General features: G+C 46.2%; 1 protein-coding gene across 1 annotated transcript in view; it reads right to left on the bottom strand.

Moving 5' to 3' along the window:
* Positions 1 to 22,014, bottom strand: part of NPR3 (natriuretic peptide receptor 3) — a gene marked incomplete at both ends in the record, with an annotated part of 40,146 nt that extends 18,132 nt beyond the window's left edge. Inside the window, 3 exons of the mRNA XM_084278687.1 lie at positions 11,470 to 11,636; positions 16,448 to 16,570; positions 21,303 to 22,014. Of these exons, the coding sequence (XP_084134813.1) occupies positions 11,470 to 11,636; positions 16,448 to 16,570; positions 21,303 to 22,014 (1,002 nt within the window). The remainder of the gene's footprint in view (positions 1 to 11,469; positions 11,637 to 16,447; positions 16,571 to 21,302) is intronic.
* Between the last annotated feature and the right edge of the window lie 750 nt (positions 22,015 to 22,764).

Below are 22,764 nucleotides of genomic sequence, written 5' to 3'. Positions count from 1 at the left end.
CCTCGCAGCTATAAAGGAGGAAAAAGCTGTAAAACAGTTAATCAAAGTGGTATGTTTAGATGCCCAATATTAAAACACAGCCTGTTTGCTTGGGCAACCAGTTCATTTCCCTAACGGAGTTGGACCTTAGTGGTTCAAAGAAACAGGAAGGGAAAGAGAAAAATAATAGAAACATATGCCTTCTCCAGAGAAGGCCATTTCCTCGGTATTTAATTCACAACTGAAAAAGAACATATGGCATTACGCCAAATTCTGGGCAACACAGCTGTAGCCAAGGACAGCCACTCACTGTATTCACCGGTATCAACTCTCTACAAATATATAAATACATAAACTGGCACCGGCTCAAGAACACACGAGGCCAGAGCTCAGGACTTGGTTTTCTAAATAACTGTCCCAGTTCTCATTCATTATTTGGGGCTGGAATCCACAGAAAAAGAGGATGAGCAGGCTGTGTATGGAGATGTCATGTAAGAATAAAACTTTGTGTGTATTTAATAGAGATTTACTGAAATACTGTTGTATCAATTTCACTTTTCACAGCAAGACAGTGTGTACTTGGAAACTCACATGAGGCTCTTTTTATATGGGAGTATGTGATTCTGTTATGTGAATTCTGCAAACTGAGGCTTATACTCCACTTTAAAATTATAGCTTAAAAATTCAGCGCTGCAGTCGAACAGCACATTGCTTCCCTTTAACTTTGAGGCTTTTTTCCAACAAGGCTGCCTGTTTGCCTCCATCTCCTCACTAGTATTTACTGGTTCGACAGTTGTGCTGAGGGCAGAGGAGACAGAGATGTGTGCCTCCACCTAAGAGCACTCTGCACACCTGGTGATGTGACCCCAGGGTGAGGACTCTGCAGTTGTGCAAGTCACAAGATAAGGCATAGGTAGAACAAACAGGGTGATGGTTTGACTGAGGAGCAAGCAGCGATCACAGCCCATCAACTGCCCACCTCCATCACCAAAGAGCCTGCAAGCACCATGTGAGAGATGAGATGTGCAGAAAGATCCTTGCTTTCACTGCACTTTGACTTGGATGGAGAGATACTCTGCCACCGCTACGCCCTTCTCCTTCTAGGTAAGACTGTGCCTTTGCCTGCCCACAGTGCTCAGCCATGTGTCTGACCAGCTGATGTGCAGCCCAGGCATGCCATACCACTGCTACCTTTGCTCCATGTTGACAAAAGGATGCTTACTCCAACGGGACTGAAAACTCCCATCCACTTTAAAGCCAGATGTGGACCAGAAACCTGCACTTTGTTCCACAGGAGGTCTTCTGACATAAAATAAATTAACAGGAAGATAATAAGAAGAAATTAATAACCTGTGTCTGGGTTTTACTTTTCAAAAGCTGCCAATTTCAAGGAGTTAAGCAATTTTGTAAGCAAAGGTTATTTTCTTGCTCAGGAAAGAAAACTAATCACAAAGCCAGCTCCTCTGTTCTTCTACCTCCTCATTCTTCGTGCTCTCTTCCTTGTTTTCCTTAATACCCCATTCTTGAAAAACTGGTAGATTTTCTCACTGCCATCCGTCTGAAGCAGTCACAAGTTTTGTCTCAGTGGTGAACTGAAGCAGAAACCTATTTAGTCCCAGGCTGCAGGGGATCTGTGCTGTGAAACGCCAGCTAAAACATGTCAGGGCACAGCGACAACCGAGATGCACGGGCACAAAGGAACCCTTCCACTATGCTCCTTGTGAGAGCTGCCCGTTCTTTGTTTATTTACTGCTTGCAACCCTCTCCTATGATTATCTAGAAAACATCTTTAAACCCCTAGTGCCTGCTGCCAGCAGGCCAGGCAGGAAACTCTCAAGATACAGCCAAAACCTGCTCCTTCCATTAAAGACAGACACGAGAATCGCCACTTCAGCACATTTAGAGCCTTCCCCACAGTCAGCTCACGTCAAGGGGTTCTTACTGTCACTGATTTGCATGAACTTTGGACCAAACCCATACCCTGACACAACTGGGTCTTAGTCACACACCCCCACCCCCTGAAACTCCAAGGGCCTGGCCAAAGCAGGAACACCTCCAGGACTGGGTTCTTCCCTTGCAAACCTGTGTGGGATTTATTCCTGGCTATATCCAATGCACTTACTGATTCCTTCTGCAAGTTGGTATCCATTTTACCCTCTGGAGGTTTGGTTCCCCTGTTACCTGCTAATATAGGTCTCAAAGGAGTGCAATCAATGCAGCTAAGGAGCAGCACTGTTTTGAACTGGGAGAGAGCTACCTATAGAAAAATAATGCAGGAGAATTTCTTCCTTTACATCTGCTTTACACGCACACACACACACAACTATTCACCTCTGTAATTTGGCTCTGAGGAGCTCCAAGCCACCCGTCACGGAAAGGGACACAATCACAGAATGCATTAAGGTGCTCCCACCGTTGAGGTGAAACCCACCTCCCCTCATTCATAATACATCTCCAACTCCAAATAAATGGCCAGTGCAAAGATCTCCAGCACACAGCACTATACTGGCATTGTTTGAACAGTAAGGGGATCTTACCTGTAAAAGGTATAGCTGTATTTTATAGATTAGCCCTTCTACTTTATTAGGTTTTGAAGCCTTCTAACAAACTACATAGTCATCCACATGATGAGTTATAGAACTAAATTCAGAAATCACACTTCTAGCCACAGTGGTGAAATATGAGAGATATTAATGTTGTTATTCTCAGCAGCTGAACATGTACAGAAATTAAAAGACACTTATTTTAAACAGATTTTTCTAAGGACCCCATTGGTAGTCTAACCTGTTGTAAAGTTGTAACGAATACTTGTAAGTTAGGGTTATGAAACTGTTGGGACATTTTAATTGTGTGTAAGCCCCTAGGAACAAAAAACCCCTAGTCCTTTCATCAGATATTACGTTTTAAATGTGAGTGAGCAAGTTTGTTTTTCAAGCAGGAACATATTTCAGTTTTCAGGACAGAGTCACTCATCTGAAGAAATCAGTTCCACTTGCTAAAATAAGCTAACTGGTTTAAATAAATGAAGAGCTAGGACAAACAGGAAGGACATTTTTTTGTTAAATGTTTATCCTTGTACAATGTGCAATTGTTTTGGGTTCTGATTTCTAACATTATCACCAAACCACAAAAATCACGGAAATATTTTATTTTCTATACTAAATGCTCTCAAGATCACATCAGTTCTCACGCAAAACTCAAGAGAAAAATCACTGTTGAGAAAGCTCACACATTCAAACTGTATTTGTGCCACAGGAGTTGATGAAGAAACCGTATGAAGGTGAAATCTTTGAAGGGATAAAAGCCATGTGGTTGGAAAGAACCATCGTGTTTCTGCTCCACAGCAGGCTAGCAAAGGCTAGCAAAGGATATCCAGCAGAGCGTTTGCTTTAAATACAGTCTTAAGGGCTGGATAAACTCAGACCATTTAGGCAGAGCCAAAAGTGCAGCTTAGCTCAAAAGTACGCTTGGAGCTGAGATTAGTCATCTAAGCTCTTTATTCAGTACCTAACAAAAATCAGGCACACAAAACCAGGATTCATAAGCACCAGCACCCCACCTCACCCTTGCCAGCGCAGAGGAGGAGAATGAGGGACAGCCGTGACCCCCGGTACTCTCACACAGGCAGGTAACGAACTCCCTGATGCTGCGTGGAGGTACAGTCAAGTCTCTACAAAAACCCCACAGGGAGCTAGTCTGTTCAAATCCTCTGCCCCTTTCATCTAAAAGCCCTGGGGACACAACTGCTGTGTCAGCATGACAGAAATTCAGGATCAAATCCCTGCTTTGAGGGAATCGGAACTCCACCCTTCCCCTGCCCTGTCTGCAGGGCATCCTGGGGTGCCTGAAGCTTAAACACAGGTGCTGGGGGAGAGGGATGACCTGCCATCACCTGGGGTACCTCTGGGCTGGGAGTAAGTTATTTGCCAGAAAAGCCCACCTGAGGTTGAGGTTGCCATGGCAAATGATCCTTTTATTAAATACCAGGGTAAATGGGCATGTGAACTTGTAAACCTTGATGTCACAGAACTAATGCAAACCCTCAGGCTGCTATTCATCATGCTTCAATCCCAAATAGTCTAAAATGTAATGGTTTGGTCTTGTTATTTTCCTCCAGATACTGGATATCTGATGAAAAGTGTTCAGCTGGCTAATTAACACACACACACACACACACACACACACACCTGCCCCTTTGCTAGAAGACCTGAGAGGATCCCACTAGCACAGGAAAGGAGAGGTACAGAAGCTACTTCAGAATAGATTTATGGGTACCTATCAGCAGCCACTACTGGAACACATCCTCCCATCCTCCAGCAGCAGCAGCGTAGTTAACACTTCAAAAACGGGATTTACAGTCCCTCCAAAAGGCTAAAGAGCCTCACTCTTTCAGCTCCTTGCTTCCCTATTGACTGTCTGATCCCCGAGATCCTGCTCAATTTTCCTTTCTAAGGTATTTTTGTAGCCTGCAGTCTGGTAGGCTAGCTGCACGCATTGTAGAAACGCGTGTCCCATCAAATGTAAATGCCCTCCTGCCTCCTGAATGTCTCCTTGTTCCCAGCCACCAAGCAAAGGGCACACAGACCTCCTCACCTACCCTCCTCCCATTGTCCCGTGCCCCTTTCTCATGCCCCTCTTATTCATTTGCCGCAGGATATAGACAGTCCTTGTCTTTTCAATCTGCCTTGATATATTAGTTCTTCTTGGAATGGACTGAACCTTTTGATTTTTGTCTCGGGCTTCTCTTCCTAATGAAAAAAAAATACGCACTGAAGAGCGAAGGCAAGTTGGGAGTATCCTCCTGTGGGTTCCTACAGCTCCCTGCATGCACAAGAACACCGCAGCCTTTATTCATACGGCCCATCCTCACAGGCCGACTACATTAACCCCTCCACCTTAGACGAACTGCTAAATATCCACTGGAAAAAGGAAAAAAAAAGAGAGCTGGCAGAGTGTTAGGCTGATGCTCTCTCCAAACCCGGGCAGAGCATGCTTGAGCCCTGCTGCCTTTGCTCTACCCAGGCCCCTGCACCTGGGTGACTTGGCTCTCACGTACCTGGGGGTGGCATGTCCTCCCGTTAGAAGACTTGTCCCCCTGGAGAGCGGGTCTTTCCTAAAGCCACATTTGAGTTGCTTAACGTCAGCCAAAAGAAACAAATATGCTGACGTAACAAGAGATCACAGGCTCAAGGTTGCTGATAGCCACTGTTCTTCCAGGAAGACTTGTCACCTGAAAGTCAGAAAGTTAGGTCTTGCCTTGCTGTCATCTGGCATCACTGTCACCCTATTACTAGCTCAAACAAGTACAGGGTTGGTTTTATCCAGTTAAAAAGGCCATTTTTGACTGAATGTTATTTTCATAAGCTACTTGGGGAACAAGGTTCATTGAACAAAGTTCTGGCTGCTAGAAAGTCAGTTAGAGATGGTCTTCCACTTTTAAAGTGTCATTTCATGCAAAATGAGATACACAGACTTTCTTTGCCTTCACTCAAACATCTTGGAGCAAAACCTGAGGACCAGTATCAAAAATCCTATGAACTTACATAAAAGCAAGACCTCAATTGGACAAATTAGCTTTTGGATCATTAGCAATGCAAACAGCATGGAGAGGCATTAAAAACAAAAACAGGTTATGAACTTTGCGGGAAGACATACTTTTCACACTTTGTTAGTGGAAAATAAGGTGCATTTCTAGTAAGCACTTCAAAGGAACGGTGTCTTGCACATAAATTTCTGAGTGTCAGTTCAGTAAAGTAGAATGTGAGTATCTGTAAAACCCAAGTAAAAACATGGGGCTATGGAAAATACACAGCATATATATGAAGATCAGCTCTAAACTTGTACAGTCCCAAAGAGTTCAGATATTATTCTTTTCAGATTTACGTACAGTTTTGTACTATCTCCTCTGTGGTTTAGGACAGCTTAAAAAATATGCTTAGAAGGCTAGAAAAACTAAACAGAAATCCCTTGGAAAAGGCAAGAATATGACATCTATTAATGGCAAATAACATACTATTACACCATAGTTTTGCCAAAGACCCTAACGTGGAAGACACTCGTCTTTCATATCACCGAGAAAGCAGCAACTTCAGGAAAAAAAGAAAAGCATTTGCTGCATTCACAAATTGTAGCAGTCCAGAATTCAACACTGCTCTTACAGAAACTGAAGAAACTCTCATTAATTCCAAGGGGTGAGCGTCTGGTCAACTAAATCCTAAATATGTTTTACTAATAGAATTCATCTTGTTAATAAGCTGGCATGTGAACCCGTTTTTTCCGGCTGCTGAAAGCAGCTTGTGGTTTTCTTTTATTCTTTCAAACACAATTAGCAAAGCTCTCCAGCAGCTGAATAGACCTATTCATTTGAACAAATTATTCCCTGGCAGAGTTTTGTTGCTTTTTTAGTGGGGTTTTTTGTTTTGTTTTCCCCAAATCTCCCCCAAAACTCTGTCCTATCTTGGTGTAGTGAGAAGAGGCACAAAATTCTGCCTGTCATTAATCTTGCCTGCCTGCGTCTGAAAAGAGATAAGTGGGATGTGCAACACTGGATACGTTGCATTTTCAGCATCTCTCTCAGTGCCATGACTGAATTGCTTGTGTCTCCCAACCCTTATCTTAGCTGGTGTACAATCCTAATTGAAAGGCTGACGTAAGGAATTCACACAGGGAAGAGTCTGGAACGGATGTTATGGATGAGATGATAAACTTTATGAGCACAGCTACCTCCCACATAGCTTTTGTGGTTAACTGTTGGAGCTCGAACGTTTCTTATGCAGGCCATTTCTCATTTCAGAGGGCTGAAAACGTTAAATAAAACATACTTGCCCCTTCTAATAGGAGCAGCATCTCACTGACCTAATTAATCTATGTGGCTCATTCTTTCATTGAGATAAGTATTCAGGCAAATTGGTCTCCAGTTCCCTTCTCCTGCTGCTCATTTTTGGTGTGAAAAGGGCTGTAGGCAGGATAAAGCCAATGCATCCACCTCGTGAACAATACAGTCACTAGTTAACACAGCAGAAATATCTGCTTAATTAGTTACATTTTCAGCTTTTAACTGGGAAGCAAAACCAAGCCATGGGTGGTCTTGTAACCTCAGAAGGGTAAATATCCCAGGCTGTAAAATCATCCAGTTCAGAATACTGGGTCGGACACAAAAAACCACATTTATTGAATCCTAGACCTGAGTTGGGAACAGAAGGAGCATTAAGAGCTTCCAAACTGCAGCCTACCGCCAATTCATTAAGTGTTCGGCATTATTTAATAAAAATGGCTTATGCATCTACTTTCACTGAAACCTTATTTATTCATAAACATTTTTAACTGGAGTGTCTGTTGGGACTTATTCACACACCAGTTCAGAGACGGTTTCAAATTCTTCCTTCAAGGAAATGCATGCAATTCCCATTGCTGTCTGCCTCACCTAGGCCACAGGTCTGCAAGCAGAGCTTGCTGCAATTAAACCAAGGATCTCAACCAGTTTATAGAGACCAGGACACATTGCTGTTATGTCTTGGTAACGCATTAACATTACAGAAGTGAAAAAAAAAGTAATTTGTGTAGTAACATTTAAGTAGTTTTACTGTCCTTATGCCTGAAGCCCAAATTTGAATGGATTTTTTTGAGAAAAAAAAAAAAAAACAAACAACAAAACCCCTAGTTTTTTGCTATTTTATCAGAGAAGTCAGTTTTCAAGTAGGCACAAAATCAAATGCTCAGGCTTTCTGCAGAGCTACAGGATGCTTCTTGAAGAAACATGACGACACAACCAAATGCTGAAACAAAGGCTGAGCAGATCTGACGTTTTAGCCCACAGTTCTTTGGGTTGCATTAACGTGACAGGAACTGCTTTCAGACTCTGGAAGCAGTGACCAAGCAAGCTAACAATATTTGCTAACAGGCTGCACTGACCCTCAGGCAGCTGTTGCAATGAGATGTTGCAATGGGACATTGCAGGCAGGGAACATCATAATTTTTAGCTGCATCCTGTATAATTACTATGTACCCAAATACTTGTAAGACAATTTCTCAGAGCCTCTTTGCCACTCTTATTTTCAATGATGTTTAGTTAAAAGGTGCTTAAAGGAAGCTTTTTTTTCCTCCATGAGAGCAATTCCTGGAAGAGTCAGAGAAGTTTTCACACTTTCCTGCCCACTCACAAGGTGCAGGCTCTTCTACCTTCCCCCCTGCCACATCACAGCGTGCAGAAACAGCAGCAATTTCTGACCTGGGAAAGACATACCCACAACACACCTTTTGCTTTTCTGTGTGATTTCACAGTTGGAGATGAAGATGCTTAGCAGCACTCTTTGACCTACTACTCCTCCAAAGGCTGCATGGAGCTCCATGGCTCCACTCTGGCAATTGGAGCGCTGCTGCTTTAGGACTTTGGCCTTTCTGTCTTCCTTATCTTTCCTTCTGTCATCTGCTTATTTTCCATTTTTATGATACTCTTCTTTGGGTAGATAATAATGCCTTTAGGAATAGAGCCGGCAAGAAGCCAGGACAAAATGGCAGTGCTAACAGCTTCTTTTTGAGTTCGGGTCACTGCAAGATAATTTAGACCGCAGACCTGGGGCCCCATTTTCCCATGACATGAAGAATCCACACAGAGAAGCACTGAATGCTTCAAATCCAAACCTCCCTGAGTTCATCCTCTTCGGACACAGCGTATAGAAAAGGATGAGGATTGTATTTCAATACCCTTGGAACAGGACTTGAAATGGACTGTACCACTGACTCCCCTTACCCAGAGTTTTTTTTGTTTTCAGGAGCAGAATTCAGCAGAGAAAAATCTATTTCTGTTGCTTCCCACCCACTCAGCTGAAGGACCTCTCCCTTCCAAGCTTCCCTTGGAGGACACAGCCTTGCTTTGCATGTGTCCAGGCCAACAATGCTGCTGCTTTCTTCCCATGCTGCCAAAAGAAGTACTGTTAATTAGATGCCCACTACCAACACATCTTCCAGAGAGGAACGAACTGGGTCTCAGCTTGGCTTTTTATCATTACCCATTAGTTTTTAAAGAGATTTTTTGTTAAGCCTGAAGGCTGCCTCAGAATGTTTCTCCTGTGAACAGGGCAGCAGGACAACCAGTTACAGGAGTACGAAGCATCTCTTTGCCACTGTCCAAAGCGGAGAAATGTAAAATTCATTCCAAATGATGAGAAGCAAACCAAACAGCTAAAATTCACACAATGTTCATGAAAAAAAACCACAATGTTTTTGCTGTGTTCAAACCAAGGCTACCCTCTTGAAGAAGTTTCATTTTCCCACTGGGTTGTGAGGCTGTGAGAAAGCACGTAAAGGAGGCTCTAATGAGCTATACATTAAGCATCTATGTAATGCCAGGACACTGGCTGTCTGAAACCAAACCTACTTCTCTCCACAGCCAAGATCTGTACCCCCTACACCCAGAGCCCTGGGTCCCTACAGCCTCCAAGCAGGAAAGGAAGAGCAGGAAGAAGAGTAGGAGAGGCAGCAGCAGGAAGGCCCCTATGCCACTGACTAGCCCTAGGTAAGACCGAGTGTTTTTGGGTGAGGGACTAGCTGAATCAAAGTAAAAGCCTTTGGATCAGAGGTGGGAACAGGAGACAGGAAAAGGAAACCCTTAGAGCCAGGCTGAAGGTGATCAAGGACAAGGTGGGAGGGCACCAGGCAGGTGTGCAGCTGCCATGGGGCAGCCAGGAGTGCTGCCAGCACATACATCTGATGGCACAAGCCATGGAGTGAGGAAAGAGGAAAGAGGTCGCCTGGCTGCAGCTATGCAAGAAGTGTCCCCAGCAGGCACACTAGCCTGCAAAATCTCCAGTGTGCTGTCACAGAGGGATTTGCTCTCTCAAAGGTCCAATTCTGCTTGACCACAACAGGGCTGCTGTCTGCCCAGTGTCTGCCAACACCGAACTTGCATAGAGTTTGCAGTGGGTCCACACCCTAAGGAGCAGCAAAGCATCCCCCTGCCTGCCTCTAAACTGCCCTCCGTAGCACGGCCCATCGCCCAGGGGCTGGATGGACAGAGGGTGTCCTGACCTCTCAGCAGCTTAGCAGTTTTCTCATCTGGGGAAACTTCACACTAGACTAGAAAAGCCACAAAACTGGGGATGACTGGAACTTTAATATTCACAGTCATTCCTCGCCAGCCACAACCAAAAGCATATGGCAGACTTTCAAGTAACACAGCTTGCTAAGTGACACCTGTGCAGGGGAATACAGAGGGGAAAGGGAGGAACAGCACAAATTGCAGTCCCACGCACTGTTCAACATTCATTTAGCAGGTTCTTCAGAGAGCAGCACCTTGAACTCAGCAGCTGGGGTTTCTCCACTAGCCCAAGGCAAAGAACACCAACAAAAGACTGTTTCTGCCAGCCTAGACTTTGAAACTTTCATGGGAAAAATGTAAACCACTGACATGATTCAACCTTAACATTTTAAGTAAAACATTGAAACGAAAAGTAGTGGAACATATTCTGGTTCTAAGCAGCACAGGTTTGGCAAAAACAGCTGAGGGTATGCAATAAAATGAAGGAAAGGTGATTTATTAACACAACATTCAAGTTCATCAGCTTGTACTTCAAACAAAAGATGACACCTCCACCTGCGAGGGACACAGTGCTTAAAGCAAAGAGAAGAGGTAGGTGTCTAAGTGGAAGCTGGCAAATGAAGGGTTTGGGTCGCTTTCTTGTGTTTTCAGTGTAAAATCCTAGCTCTCCTTTCCTACAGCTAAAGAGCCTCTTTTCTTTATACATGGAAAGGTTACTCCCTATCATGGCAAAGGCAGACATGGGAAATACTTGTATCAGCATGCAGAAATCCCTGTAAATACGTGCTATACATTTTTGCTTTCACAGAAGGCTTCTCTATGAAAACGCTTAACAAGCCAGCTTAGCTGTAGCTCAAAAGCAACTCTCATAGGCATCCTCCTCCTAGTTTCGAAGAGATTAAAACAAGACATACTTTCCCACATCTATCTCTGGAGGACAGTGACACTCCCCTAAGCTTAAAACAACTTGGACTTTACTGATACTTTAGAGCTGTTTAAAACAAACAGCAGCAATAACCTTCATGTGCGTAGTTGAGAAGTAAGACTACTTTTCTCATTAACATCAAGAAAAACGTTGTCAGGCACAATCTAGAGTGTGTAACTTTATGATATCCAATTCTACCAAAAAATTATTGGGAAAAAAACAAAAAAGAAAAGTATAGCTATTTGCCTGTTAAAAAAAAAAAAAGACAAGTGGTTGGTAGGAGAGAGACCTGGCAAACTGCCTTTCCCAAGTTTTCCTGCTGATGAACAAGGGGACAATCACAGGACAACTGATGGTGATGTACAGAGCTAGTGTACCTAGGCTGAGTCTACTCTATTTGCATTAACCAGGAAAAAGAAAAGGTGAAAAGGTGATTCTGATAAGGTCTCACTGCTACCTGCTCCTTTTGCTTTAGTTAGGAGCATTGTTTTGAAGATACTAAGACCTGAAGTCTTTCATAAGTACTTACATAGTCATCCTCATGCAGTCCTTGTTTCTGAACAGAACTTTTCACCTCCAAGGAAAACTTCTCAAACTCAGGCTTCACAGTCCTCAGCAGAGTGATGGTTTGGAGGTATGAGTATGCCTTCTTGGCTTCAAGGTCATGTTTGTCTCCTCTTCTCCAAGAGCCATTTCCTAAGGGGAAAACAAGCACATTTCCAACTCCAAATTAGGTGCCATTACAGGACTGCCTGCCTTTTTCACACAGAACTCACTTCTCCTGCACCTTGGGGAGGTGGCGGAGTACAAGTGAGAACTGAACCTGCTCCAAGATGTGCAGGAAACCAGGCAGGGAGGAATGGCTGGTGGGAAATAAATGTGCAAACAGAAGGACAACTTCACTCCCATGCTGTGCTTGCTTATTTTTGAAGGGTGGGATGAAGCCTAATCATGAGAAGACATCCTAGAGAAAAAAAACACATACCAGATCTCAAACACAGAGATATTTAACTTAGTACAAGCAAGGGAGGATTTGACCACAAAGTTTTTGTTACACATCACTCCACCAGCAACACTCTTGGACAGTCAGAAAGGCACCAGTAATGTCAATAGTGTGATCACCACCCGGAATGGGAGGCAGATGGTGCAGCTACTTCTCCCCTAGCTCTCCCAGTGCGGTCAAGGAAAAAACCATGTGCGCAGTGGCTGCCAGACCAGCTCTGCTCTTGGTGGAAAAGAAACATTTAGAAATAAAATGGGATCATGTGCCTATGCTGTATTTACATGTGTTTTGTGTCACAGCAGGGGAACAATTTAACACAGACCACGCGTAAAGTAACCAGATTTTTAGAAGCAGGATAGCTGACTGGTTGTTAATTAGCAAAGGAACCCTTCTGCCTTACAGGGCCTGACCTTAGTAGCCCATGAGGCCTTCAACCAAAACTTCATGAGATCAGTGGAAAAGCCCACATTGCCCTGGACCAGGATTTGTGCTATTCTACATCAATAAGAAATAAAAGAGGGAACAGTGGCAGCTTTAAGCTTCTGCATGCCTTTAAATGTATATAGATAATTAAAGCTAGACAGTCGTTTTATGTTTAGAGCAAGAGCAATGCAACGTATCATGGCTAAATGAGCCAAGAAAAAGACTACACTAAGGTCTCAAAGGTGACCTAGAGGCACATGGGACCCTAACATGAGAATGTGGTGAGGACCGTGGTGCCATTCGGACTAAGAGAGGTAAGTGGTTTGGGAGCGGAGATGGTAAGAGAGAGAGTCCAGGCATCAGTCATGGTGCTCCTTGCACCACCAGCTGCAACACAGACCTACAAGAGACAATTCACTGACAGGCCACCTGGGTCTCCCAGAAAGCGACTGAACACAGAGCTGGAGTTTTGTCCTCCCAGTACACCGGCACCACTGCTGGGACATCCCCCTGCCCCTGTTTTTGTGTTGACAGTAAGCGTAATTGAAGAATTGCTCTTCTTCCTCAGGGAGCACAGGGGACGGGGCAGGACCTGCACTTTTCCAGAGGACAAGTCTTTCCTTCTGCTGGTCCCAAAAAGGACCACCTGAGCCCTTTTACCTCTCTTTTCCAGCCCAGGAAAGCCTTATTTACAACAGCTCAGCACCAGGTAGGACTGTAACATTCAAAAATACCATGAACCTTTCTGCATTTCTGATTCTTAATTTCTTTTATATTTTAAGTGATTTAATTCTCTTAGGAAGAAGCTCTAGATACATCTGCCTTGGTTTAGGGATTTCTTTCCTGATACAAAGTTTAATTGGTAAAAATTACTCAAGCCAGGACCCTCTTCATCAGACCTACTGAAAACACTGGAGGGCAACTAACATCCCACTGTCTGGTTCTGCCCTCAGAGGCAGCACTCCTCCCTTCAGTGCCTGCATGCCTTCCTCAACACCACTTCCAAAAAGTAAGGAACACACAATTGTAAACCAGCATGCCTTGCTAGCTTCCCAAAAGAAGGTACAAGCCCTGCCAGAGCCTCAAAGCAGAAAAGCCTCTGCCCCAGCTGGGTACCTGCATTTCAGAAGTGCAGTGCTGAACAGGTATGACAGAGCCTGTAGCACAGAGAGTTTTGCTATAGCTTCAGATCTGCAAGTTGAGATGGCTAAAAAGGGTGAGGTGATGGGGGGGGCGGGGGGGGGGCAGGGAGGGCAGTTATTTCTGGTAGAATGTGAATAAGTTTCTGTCCTGGACACTACACATTTATTTTTAAAATCCAGACGCTGGGAGCAGGGAAGGTACACTTGCATAACAGCCTTCCTAGAATAATTTACGTATTTAAATTCCTTCATGGATTATTTTGCAGGAGGTCAGTACTTGCCACAGTACTCGTGTGTAATTATTGCAGCCTTGGCGTTTAATATGCCTGCCCTTCTAAAAAATTAAAAATATTCAGAACAGAGGGCAACAAACTGCAACATGGTCATCTGAACCTAAAAGCAATGTCCCAATTTGGCAATCACACCCGCTCTTAGATTTTCCACCTTATAAAAGGTACAAAATATAATATCTCCAAGTCTCTAGGAATGAGGAATTTTGGGGGAATTTCTCTACATTTCTGAATTATGCTTGCTTTCCACATGTGATGACCATCTGCACAAGAGTCAACAGATGCACATTTCACTCTTCATGGGAAACACATCCCACAAAAAAAAAAAAAAGAAAAAACCCCAGAAAAATTGCTTTAAAAGAATTATTACTTAGAAATGTCAGGAAATGCCACATTCTAACCACACTACATCAGAATACAGGCAGTTTTCATTAATCCTTGGAAAAGCTGCAAGAAGACCGGACTACCTGCAATGCAAAGGATTCTGCTGAGACTCCCATACGACCACACAGGTATGGCCCCCATCACAGTGCTGCAGGGAGGTCCCATGCCACCATGGCAGAGCACAGATGAAAAATGCCATCGGCTGGGGGTGAATCACTAGGGATACCATGCCACCACCATCAGCTGTCACGCTGGGGTCCCTCCTGGGGATGGACCTTGGGGCTTGCAAGACTGTGATCTGATGCTACTTCCAAGCAAATACCATCCTGGAAAGCAAAGCTACTACAAAATGCAGCAGACCACCTCCTGTGGCTGCTGCTATTACATGAGCATCTCCAGCTCAAGGAGAACTTTGGGTACCATCTTCTTTCAGCTAGCTTGAGCACTTCTCAAGTACTTACCCTGAACTCATTTCAGCCCAGGCAAGGAAACCAGTTGTTTCACTCACGTGATCCATTGCGGACACCTAAGGATGAGGTGAATTGCTGCCCAGGGGTGCCTAGTTTTCTCCTGTGACTCCAAAGGGAGCTCAGCTCACCTACAGCCTGGTACCCACAATCAGATGAATCACTTCTGATACACTTCTACTCAGTGAGATGACATGCAGCAGTGGCACAGTGGTAACAAGCCATGGACAGCAGCCAGAGGGGTTATTTGATCAGTCATTTAAAGTCAAGCCTGCAAAGCTCCCAGGGTCTACAGAAGGGCCAAAACTTCAGGATTTGTGACCTTCAGCTTTTTGCCCTGGTCTTGATTAGAGCTGCAATGCCAACTGGTTTTGCTTACGCCACAAGGGATTAAGTCATTTCAAATTCAACTCAACAAAAAGAAAACCTTGCTTTGAATCACTGGCTTTGATCTTGTTGTGCAACTTTTATCTTTTAGTTATTCAAGTTATTTCCTTATTACCTGGCAGAACTTGGCACTTCTTTAGTTAACCTAAAATAAACATGTAGCGGTATCTATATTTCCAAATTTAAACATGTAAAAATAAGTTTCTTATAGAGCTTTTCAACAGCACAGTTTACTGTAAAAAGCACTTCAGACGTGTGACAACAAGAAGCTCATGCAAAAAAATTTAACCAATTTTTTAAAAACAAAATACATTATCTTTGTGACTTCAATTGCCCATGAGTGTCAGGGATTTTTTTGAGGATTGAAAGAAAAAAAACAAACAAACGCAGAATTCTTCCTTCTTTCTCAATTCCCACTTGGTTTTCAGTTTGAAATGAATTTGTTATTGTAGTGGATTAAAGGCAGCCTGCCAGGGGGAAATTATTTTCTCTGCACCTGCCAAAGAGTCTGCTCCTTTCAAAAGCTATGTTGACACTTCAACAAAACCTAGTTCCCAGGTAGGAACTTGCCTCAACCATCCGATGCTGTTTAAAACTTAGCAAACACGTTGCCCCAGTCCTACGGATCTAACTGCGCAGCTGCAGTGGCTGAGGGCAGGTTTAGTGCCTGCTGTGCAGTACCACCATATGAAATGTAACTGAATGCAAGCCTGTTTCAAGGAGCATTGAGTTTAATTTAGGTTTTAAAGTTGCATTTTAATTTGACAAGTTTGATCTTTTCTACTTAGGGGTGAAATCAGATGTTTTGATCCAACCTATTCTAGTACATCTGGACCCCATCCCACACAGTGTTTTCCCTTCAACACAACACCACTGAATGTATCTCTCAGCTGCAGGTCATGATTAAAAGCTACAAACTAGACAGGTGGATCCCTCAGCACTGAAGTGACTTTTGGAGACCTTGGTCCTTCTAGCCACCACAGCTCTGGCTATTCCCTCCTTCAGCCATCAGCCTGAAACACAGCCCACTGGGGAGCCAGGAATACCCCTGCCCTGAGTCCCACCGGTCGCAAGGCTGGGACTGGTGGAAACAACCCAGAGCTGTGTGTGCATGCTGCAGTGTGGGATACCCACACCTGGCTGCTATAACCAGCGTCTCTCCTTTCACTAACTACATAAAAACCACCTACAGTGAATTTGGCATCTTGTGATCCACCCAGTTACAGCTATTGCCACCAGGTCTGTTTTATTTCCTGCAATGCCACTGCCCAAGTGGAAGGCAGCTGTAACTACAGGGAGAGACAGTGGTGAATTTGGGACTCTCTGAGGAGTACTTTGAGGCTAACAAGTCTAAAAATATTACCAGGCCTACAGAAGACTTTACAATATTCTTGGGAAGTAAAAACTTTACCATATGATGAGCTGTTGAAGAGTTCAATATTGAAGAAAGCGTAGTCCCCATTGGTCATTCCTTGCCGATGAGCAGCCAGCATGATGTTCCTGATTGTGTCACCACTGGCACACATGATTACAACTGGTGGAAGAAAATGGAAAATGCGGATAAGAAGCAGTTTAAGAACATCAGGGAACAGCCTGCTAAGCATGAATGCTGCCAGAGGCAGCGACCCCAGCTGTCCTCCCAGTGTCGCAATAACCATGACAATATATGTGGCAAACAAAGACAATTTCCCAAACAACAGACAGAGGACAGGTACCAAACACACAGAGATGCTTCCTACTTTCTCCTCCAAAAAAAATTAAATAGAGCTTCTGCATGATTCAAGTTTTTTCAACAACATGAATCAACCCTTGCAACAGTTCTGGGTTCAAGTTTCTCCAATTGCATATATTTGTAGAGTCAACCAAAAACATAAGCCTCTGTTGTTAGCTCTAAGTGGACATAAAGCAATCTGAAGAATTAAGGGCAAACAATGGCATTACCATTTTCATTTCTGTTCTGTGGAACAGTTTGGTCTAGATTCATGTTGCCCACACCACAGCCGTCTAAAATGTAAGCGTCTGGTCTAGAATTTCTTACCTCTCTACAGTTAGCACAGAACAGCATCTCTGCAGCAATGTAGGGAGAGTGGCGTGAATCTCTCCAGAATGGGACCTTCTCTCCAGAGGATACACAGTAATACCAGGCACGGCCCTTTGAGAGCACACTGCATGTTCAGAAATGGTGAAAGCAAGTGCTGCTGTCTAAGGGTGAAGATTCAAGGTGATTACAAGATTAACCACCACAGAGCCTCATTCACCACAGGCCAAGAGCCAAGCAGGGGCCTGGGTGTTACAATGGGACCTACAAGGCCGTAGGTGCACTCCATGAGGGCACCATCACCTACACTGCAACAGCTGTGGTTAAGGGGTCTCCCCCCCCCCCGACCTGCTGCACAGGGGGACTACTCCCCTCATTAACCCTTCCCTTTACAAAGGCAAAGCAGAAATGTAGGCGAGGTCTTCAGCTCAGCTCAGCTCCCACAGTGAGCACGCCAGGCTGTAAACATACAAAGGTTCACAAGGGTACGAAGCTACTGACATCAGAGGGAGCAGCAATGTATTGTACCAGTGTGTGCTTTGGGGCTATATCCTACAGCAGAGTCCTAAGAGGTACTGTTGGGACAACAGTTCAAAACCAAGGGCACGCACATTCCCAAGAAGGCCGTCACGCACGGCAGGGCTCAAAAGCTACAATCATGTACGCAAATATTTTCACCCCAACAATAAAACTGAATCAAAACCACATTCAGCTTTTCTGGGTAGAAGTGTTTGCTATTATAAGAAATGAAAAGGCCAAACAGGCCAAATCTTTTCTCACACAATGAATCTTCTCCCATCGCTTTTCTGGTTGGAAGCCATCACAGACAAGCTCCAGACGCGCTGCCAGGGTGAATCACGTTCGGTACATCCCCACACTTCAGGAGAGTTATACCATGCATAGCTCTGTCCTACTGATTATAGAGAGTAATATAATAATTTCCAGAGCAACAGAGCAAAGCATATTTCATGACCATTGTGAAGTATATTAGCATAAAGCAAAAGAAGAAAAAAAAATTTCTTACAATAAAATTTGGATCAAATCTTTTCCAGATGCACATCAGGAATGAATTTGTCTCACTGTTCCTAATTTCAGTATAGGTGAGAGGTTTCCTTTGAAATGTTTCCTTGCTGCCCTCCCAATTCTCCCTTAACTTTGCATTTATGATTTGCATCTATCATAAAATCATAATCTGTGGATGGAATCAAAGAAGTTCCCACAACACCAGCAAAAAAACTTGAGCAAAAGGAAGAAAAAAAAGAAATTGGGGATAAGCCCCTACTTTAAAATACATTAAACCATATTTTCTAAGCCTCTAAAGGAATGTAAGGGAAATAATATTAACTATTTGGATATGGTGTTTAACTCAGCAGGAGAGCAAAGATTACATATTTCAAGATTTTGAAGCAAATAGACTAATGGTATGTCCTTGCAACCTTCCAAAAACATTAAATTGTGAGCATTTAATAAGCATCTGTATCTTAGTATTGTGAACATACAAACGTATACATGCAAACCCTTACAAAACATACTCCCTCCTGTATAATAAATGGGGACGACAGTAATTCTATTGCTAATATTCTAAATTTATTGACTAGGATTATTGGCTCATCCGCAAAAAAATGCTTCAGAGTTTAATTCCAGCTGAAGGAGTAAGTGTTCCCTTTGCCAGGCACACCCCCTGGACTATGTGCTTATGCAGAACGTATTTAAGCACAGTCTTAAGTTTGTGGCTGTTGTGGTAAAACTGATCCTACAGCATCAAGTCTGCAGCGTGGCTAACTGAGCCTGCATGGTAGCCTGAAATACTAATGAAACTCATTAAAGTGGTTTGCTTTTGTCATCATACTTTTGCTGTGGCCCCAGGACTCGAGCCTTTGAAGTGGCTCCAGGGACTAAAGAGGCAGCTACTGACAAAGACAGGTCACAGCAGAGTGTTTCTCCTCCCCGAGAGCTCAGTGCAAACACCCAGCCAGTGGCAATCTGACCCACGAGGACAGCCTCAGCCCCTGGTCCCCATGGGCCAGCTGATGGGGCAGCTTCTTTCTCAGACCTGGGAGAGTTGCAAGTAGGTATCCCCTGTCTGCCTGATAGCCCACTCCCATTCTGGGCAGCTCAAGGAAGCTCCACCACTCAGGTGGGACCACCACCAGCAGCAATCTCTGGTCACTGGGAAGATGCAGGGTCAGACCCACAGGTCCGTGTCACGGTAGATGCAAAACAGAAACCCTTAAAAACTGATGAGAAAACTAACCAACCAAAAAAGTTTCCAGGAAGTGCTTTGGACACTGCCATGCTGTCCACAAGCCCTGTTGCCCCCTCAATGGGGGACCTACAAGAAGTCCTTAGGAGAAAGTAAGACCTCCTCTAGTCAGCTAAGGCACACAGTGCATCCTTTATATGACACGTGACCTTTACAATACTGGGACAGCCTGAAAGATATTGTGAATGACAGGACCATCCTTGAGCCCCAGAAGAATGAAGCAGCTGAGTCCCATAGTCGGTCTTTGAAGTCTGACAGACACAGGTGGAAGCCAAGGAGCCCCACTTGCTGCATTTTGCAGCAGTGTCAGGAGCCAGAGGACATATGAAGAGGCGAGACGGAGAGAGGGGACCCCACAGGGCACAGGGAGGGCAAAGACAGAGGGCTACTTTTGTTCAGTCATTTGCAAGTTACAGAATGATGCAAGAGCAAAGGTCTCAGCTCAGCAAAGCATTTAAGCTGAGGCTGGCTGACAGAGTCAAGCCTCTGTCAGCGCGGTCTGAAGAACAGGGTTTCCCTTTAGCCATCAGTCACACTCCCTCAGCACAGCCACAGCTCCCTTCAGCAAATGCTTATCTTTTCCTGCCACAAGCATGCTGCTATGCTCCTAAGCATCAGGGAAGACAACCACAAAAGTTAGCCTGATTAAAGAAGAAAAGCATCTTTCCCCACACAGAGGCTTCTACTAGTACTCACACATCTCTCTCTCCATCCAGCAGCCTTCCCTGAGCAGTACTCACTGGGAAAGCTTGATTTTAAGCACCTGCTTCAGTGAAGAATAAACTGAAATGCCACATGCTTTTACATCTCAGTTGCCTCACACAGGCTCCTGTGCACGTTAAGGATTTCACAGCAGTGTTACCAACATCAGCAGTGCGGTGCTGCTCTGTCCCCACCCTACGGGCACCCTAACACCAGCTATGCCGGTCACGCACGGCGTGATCTTTATCAGCCCAAGCCCGATGCTGTTTTCACATTCTGCAGCCAGGGATGTAAAACTTGCACAAAGCACCTTGTTCTTCTACACTTCTTTTGGAAAACAGCTAAGGACTTTAACTTGATCCCACGGTCCATTCCTGGAACACACCTTTGCTTTTCTTTTGCAGTAACTTTCAGGGGAAGCCCACAGCTGGCAAAAGCCTCTAACAGAAAATGCCTTTTTGATAAGCCTGTGTATCCACTCACTGCTCAGCACGACCTCACTTTAAAACACATCTAACTACGAACCCCCACATACCAAAGCACTTTCAGCATTTTACTACTTCATGATGCAAAGCCATTTCATCCAGCCCGGGGGTGACTTTCCAAGATGTTTTACAAGCCATTTATCTCCATGGTGTTTTGCTAACAGTTGGTGGCAATATTACTGCACACACACGGGTTTCGCATCCACACATCCCCCGAAATGACCACTTCCCCTGAATGCATTTGTTATTTATGAAGTACTCGACAGGGGTTCCAACAGCAGGAGCAAGGGAAAGGATCCCCACTGGCAAGACACAGCAGGGTGAGAAAAAAACATCTTTGATTAGACTTTGAACTTACAGAGAGTCACTTCAAAAATCTTGGGAGAATAAGCAACCGGTTTGCTGCTACCCAGATGCAGGTGATTCGGGGTAACCCAGACCGCTGGCAGAACACTGATTTCTTGCTCTGACACAAAACCCTCCCAGTACAATCCACAGGGGTAAGCCTCCATCCCCACCACAGAGGGTAAAACCCTAACGAACTGTGAGCCAAGTTTTCGCTCAGGGCATCCAGTCCCCATCCCATCGGGGGATGCCTGCCCCGGGGATGCTGGTGAAGCACTGGAGTTTCCCCACAGGTGGGGATGCGACCAGACTCCCCGCTCTCCCACTGGGCCTTCCCTCCCTGCTGCTCCCACCACCCCAGCACCCAGCCCCTGGCCCCAACCACCACCAAACACGGTCGAGAAGCCAAACTGGGCGCCCAGCTGCCACTCACCCCTCTCGCCAGTCTGGAGGCCGCGCACGACGTCGTCGATGTCGAGGTGCCGGCTGCTCTCGTCGAAGCTGTGCACGGCCATGTGGAAGGCCTCCTCCTGGAAGACCACATGGACGCCTTCCATGGCGAAGTAGCAGCTGCGCTCGGGGTTGCTGTCGCTGTAGAGCAGCGTGGCCCGGCTCCACTGGTGGTAGCGGAAGAGGGCCAGCAGCATCTCACCCATCTTGGCGTAGGCGGGGGCGACGCGGGTGAGGTGCGAGTACTCGCCGCCCTTGGCGCCGAAGCCGGCGGCCAGCGCCCCCGCCGACAGCATGGGCACGTCCCAGTGCGCCGCCAGCCGCGCCACCGGCGCCGCCGCGTACTCGCAGACGGGCCCCAGGAGCAGGTCGGGGCGGCGGCGCTGCAGGGCCACCATGTCCACCAGGCTGAAGAGGGCGCGGTTGCCGCACGCCGAGTCCTCGTAGGTGAGCTGGAAGGCGTAGCCGGGCGGCAAGCCGCTGTCCCGCAGGCTCCGCACCGCGTACTCGATGGCCGGCCGCACCCGCCCCAGCGAGAAGAGGTAGGCGTCGTCCCGCGGCAGCAGCACCAGCACCCGGATCAGCTTCTCCTCCGCCTCCTCCGTCGCCGCCGCCTCCGCGCCCGCGGGGCCGCCGCCCAGCGCCGCCCGCGCCGCCAGCACGCAGCAGAGGCTGCCGAGCAGCCAGGGCGGCATCGCGCCCGCCCCCCCTCACCCCACCCCGAGACGCCCGAGCTCCGGCAAACTTTTCTCCCCCCTTCCCCGCCCGCCTCGAAATTGTTCGGTCGTGCTTTATTTCTCAGGTGTTTGGCGAATTCACAACCTGCCCCAGCCTGCGGGTTACGGACGGAGCATCTCGGCTCCGCTTGTCTGGTTTGCTTATAGAGAGAGGATGATTATTATTATTATAATCAATTATTATCTTTCTTCTTTTTCTTTTTTTTTTTGCCTTGGCCCCCCTCCCCCCCGCCGGATCCCCCCGCGGGGCTGCCGGGCTGCGCCCTCCCCGCTTAAGTAGCGCGGGAGCGGCGGCGGCTCTCCGCACGCCCGGCGCGGCGCGGCCGGGTTTGTGCGCAGGGAGGAGCCGGCCCGGCCGCTCCCGCCCGCCCCGCCCGCCCCCTCCGGCGGCCCCCCCGCGCCCGCACACCTCTCCCGCCGGCCGGGGCTGCGGGCGGGCTGCGAGCGTGGAGACCGCCGGCACCGCGGGGCGGGGGTGCCCGTATCACATACATAACACGTATGTACGCTTGTCCGTGTGCCTCCCTACGCCGCTGCTGCCTTCCTGCAGTCGGGGCCGGGGTGGGAAGGATCACCATCGCGCTGTCTTAAAAAAAAACCTGTTGGCTTGCTTCAGCCCGGTTAAGACGCGCTTTGTTGCGTAAGGGAACCGTTGGAGCCCCTGCGAGGGACCAGGAGTAGTGTTCGGCAGGGCTGGGGGGTTTGGGG

Source organism: Gallinula chloropus, assembly GCF_964237585.1.
Source record: "Gallinula chloropus genome assembly, chromosome: Z".
In the NCBI taxonomy this organism is placed as follows: Eukaryota; Metazoa; Chordata; class Aves; order Gruiformes; family Rallidae; genus Gallinula; species Gallinula chloropus.
This window is presented reverse-complemented; position numbering and strand designations above follow the sequence as displayed.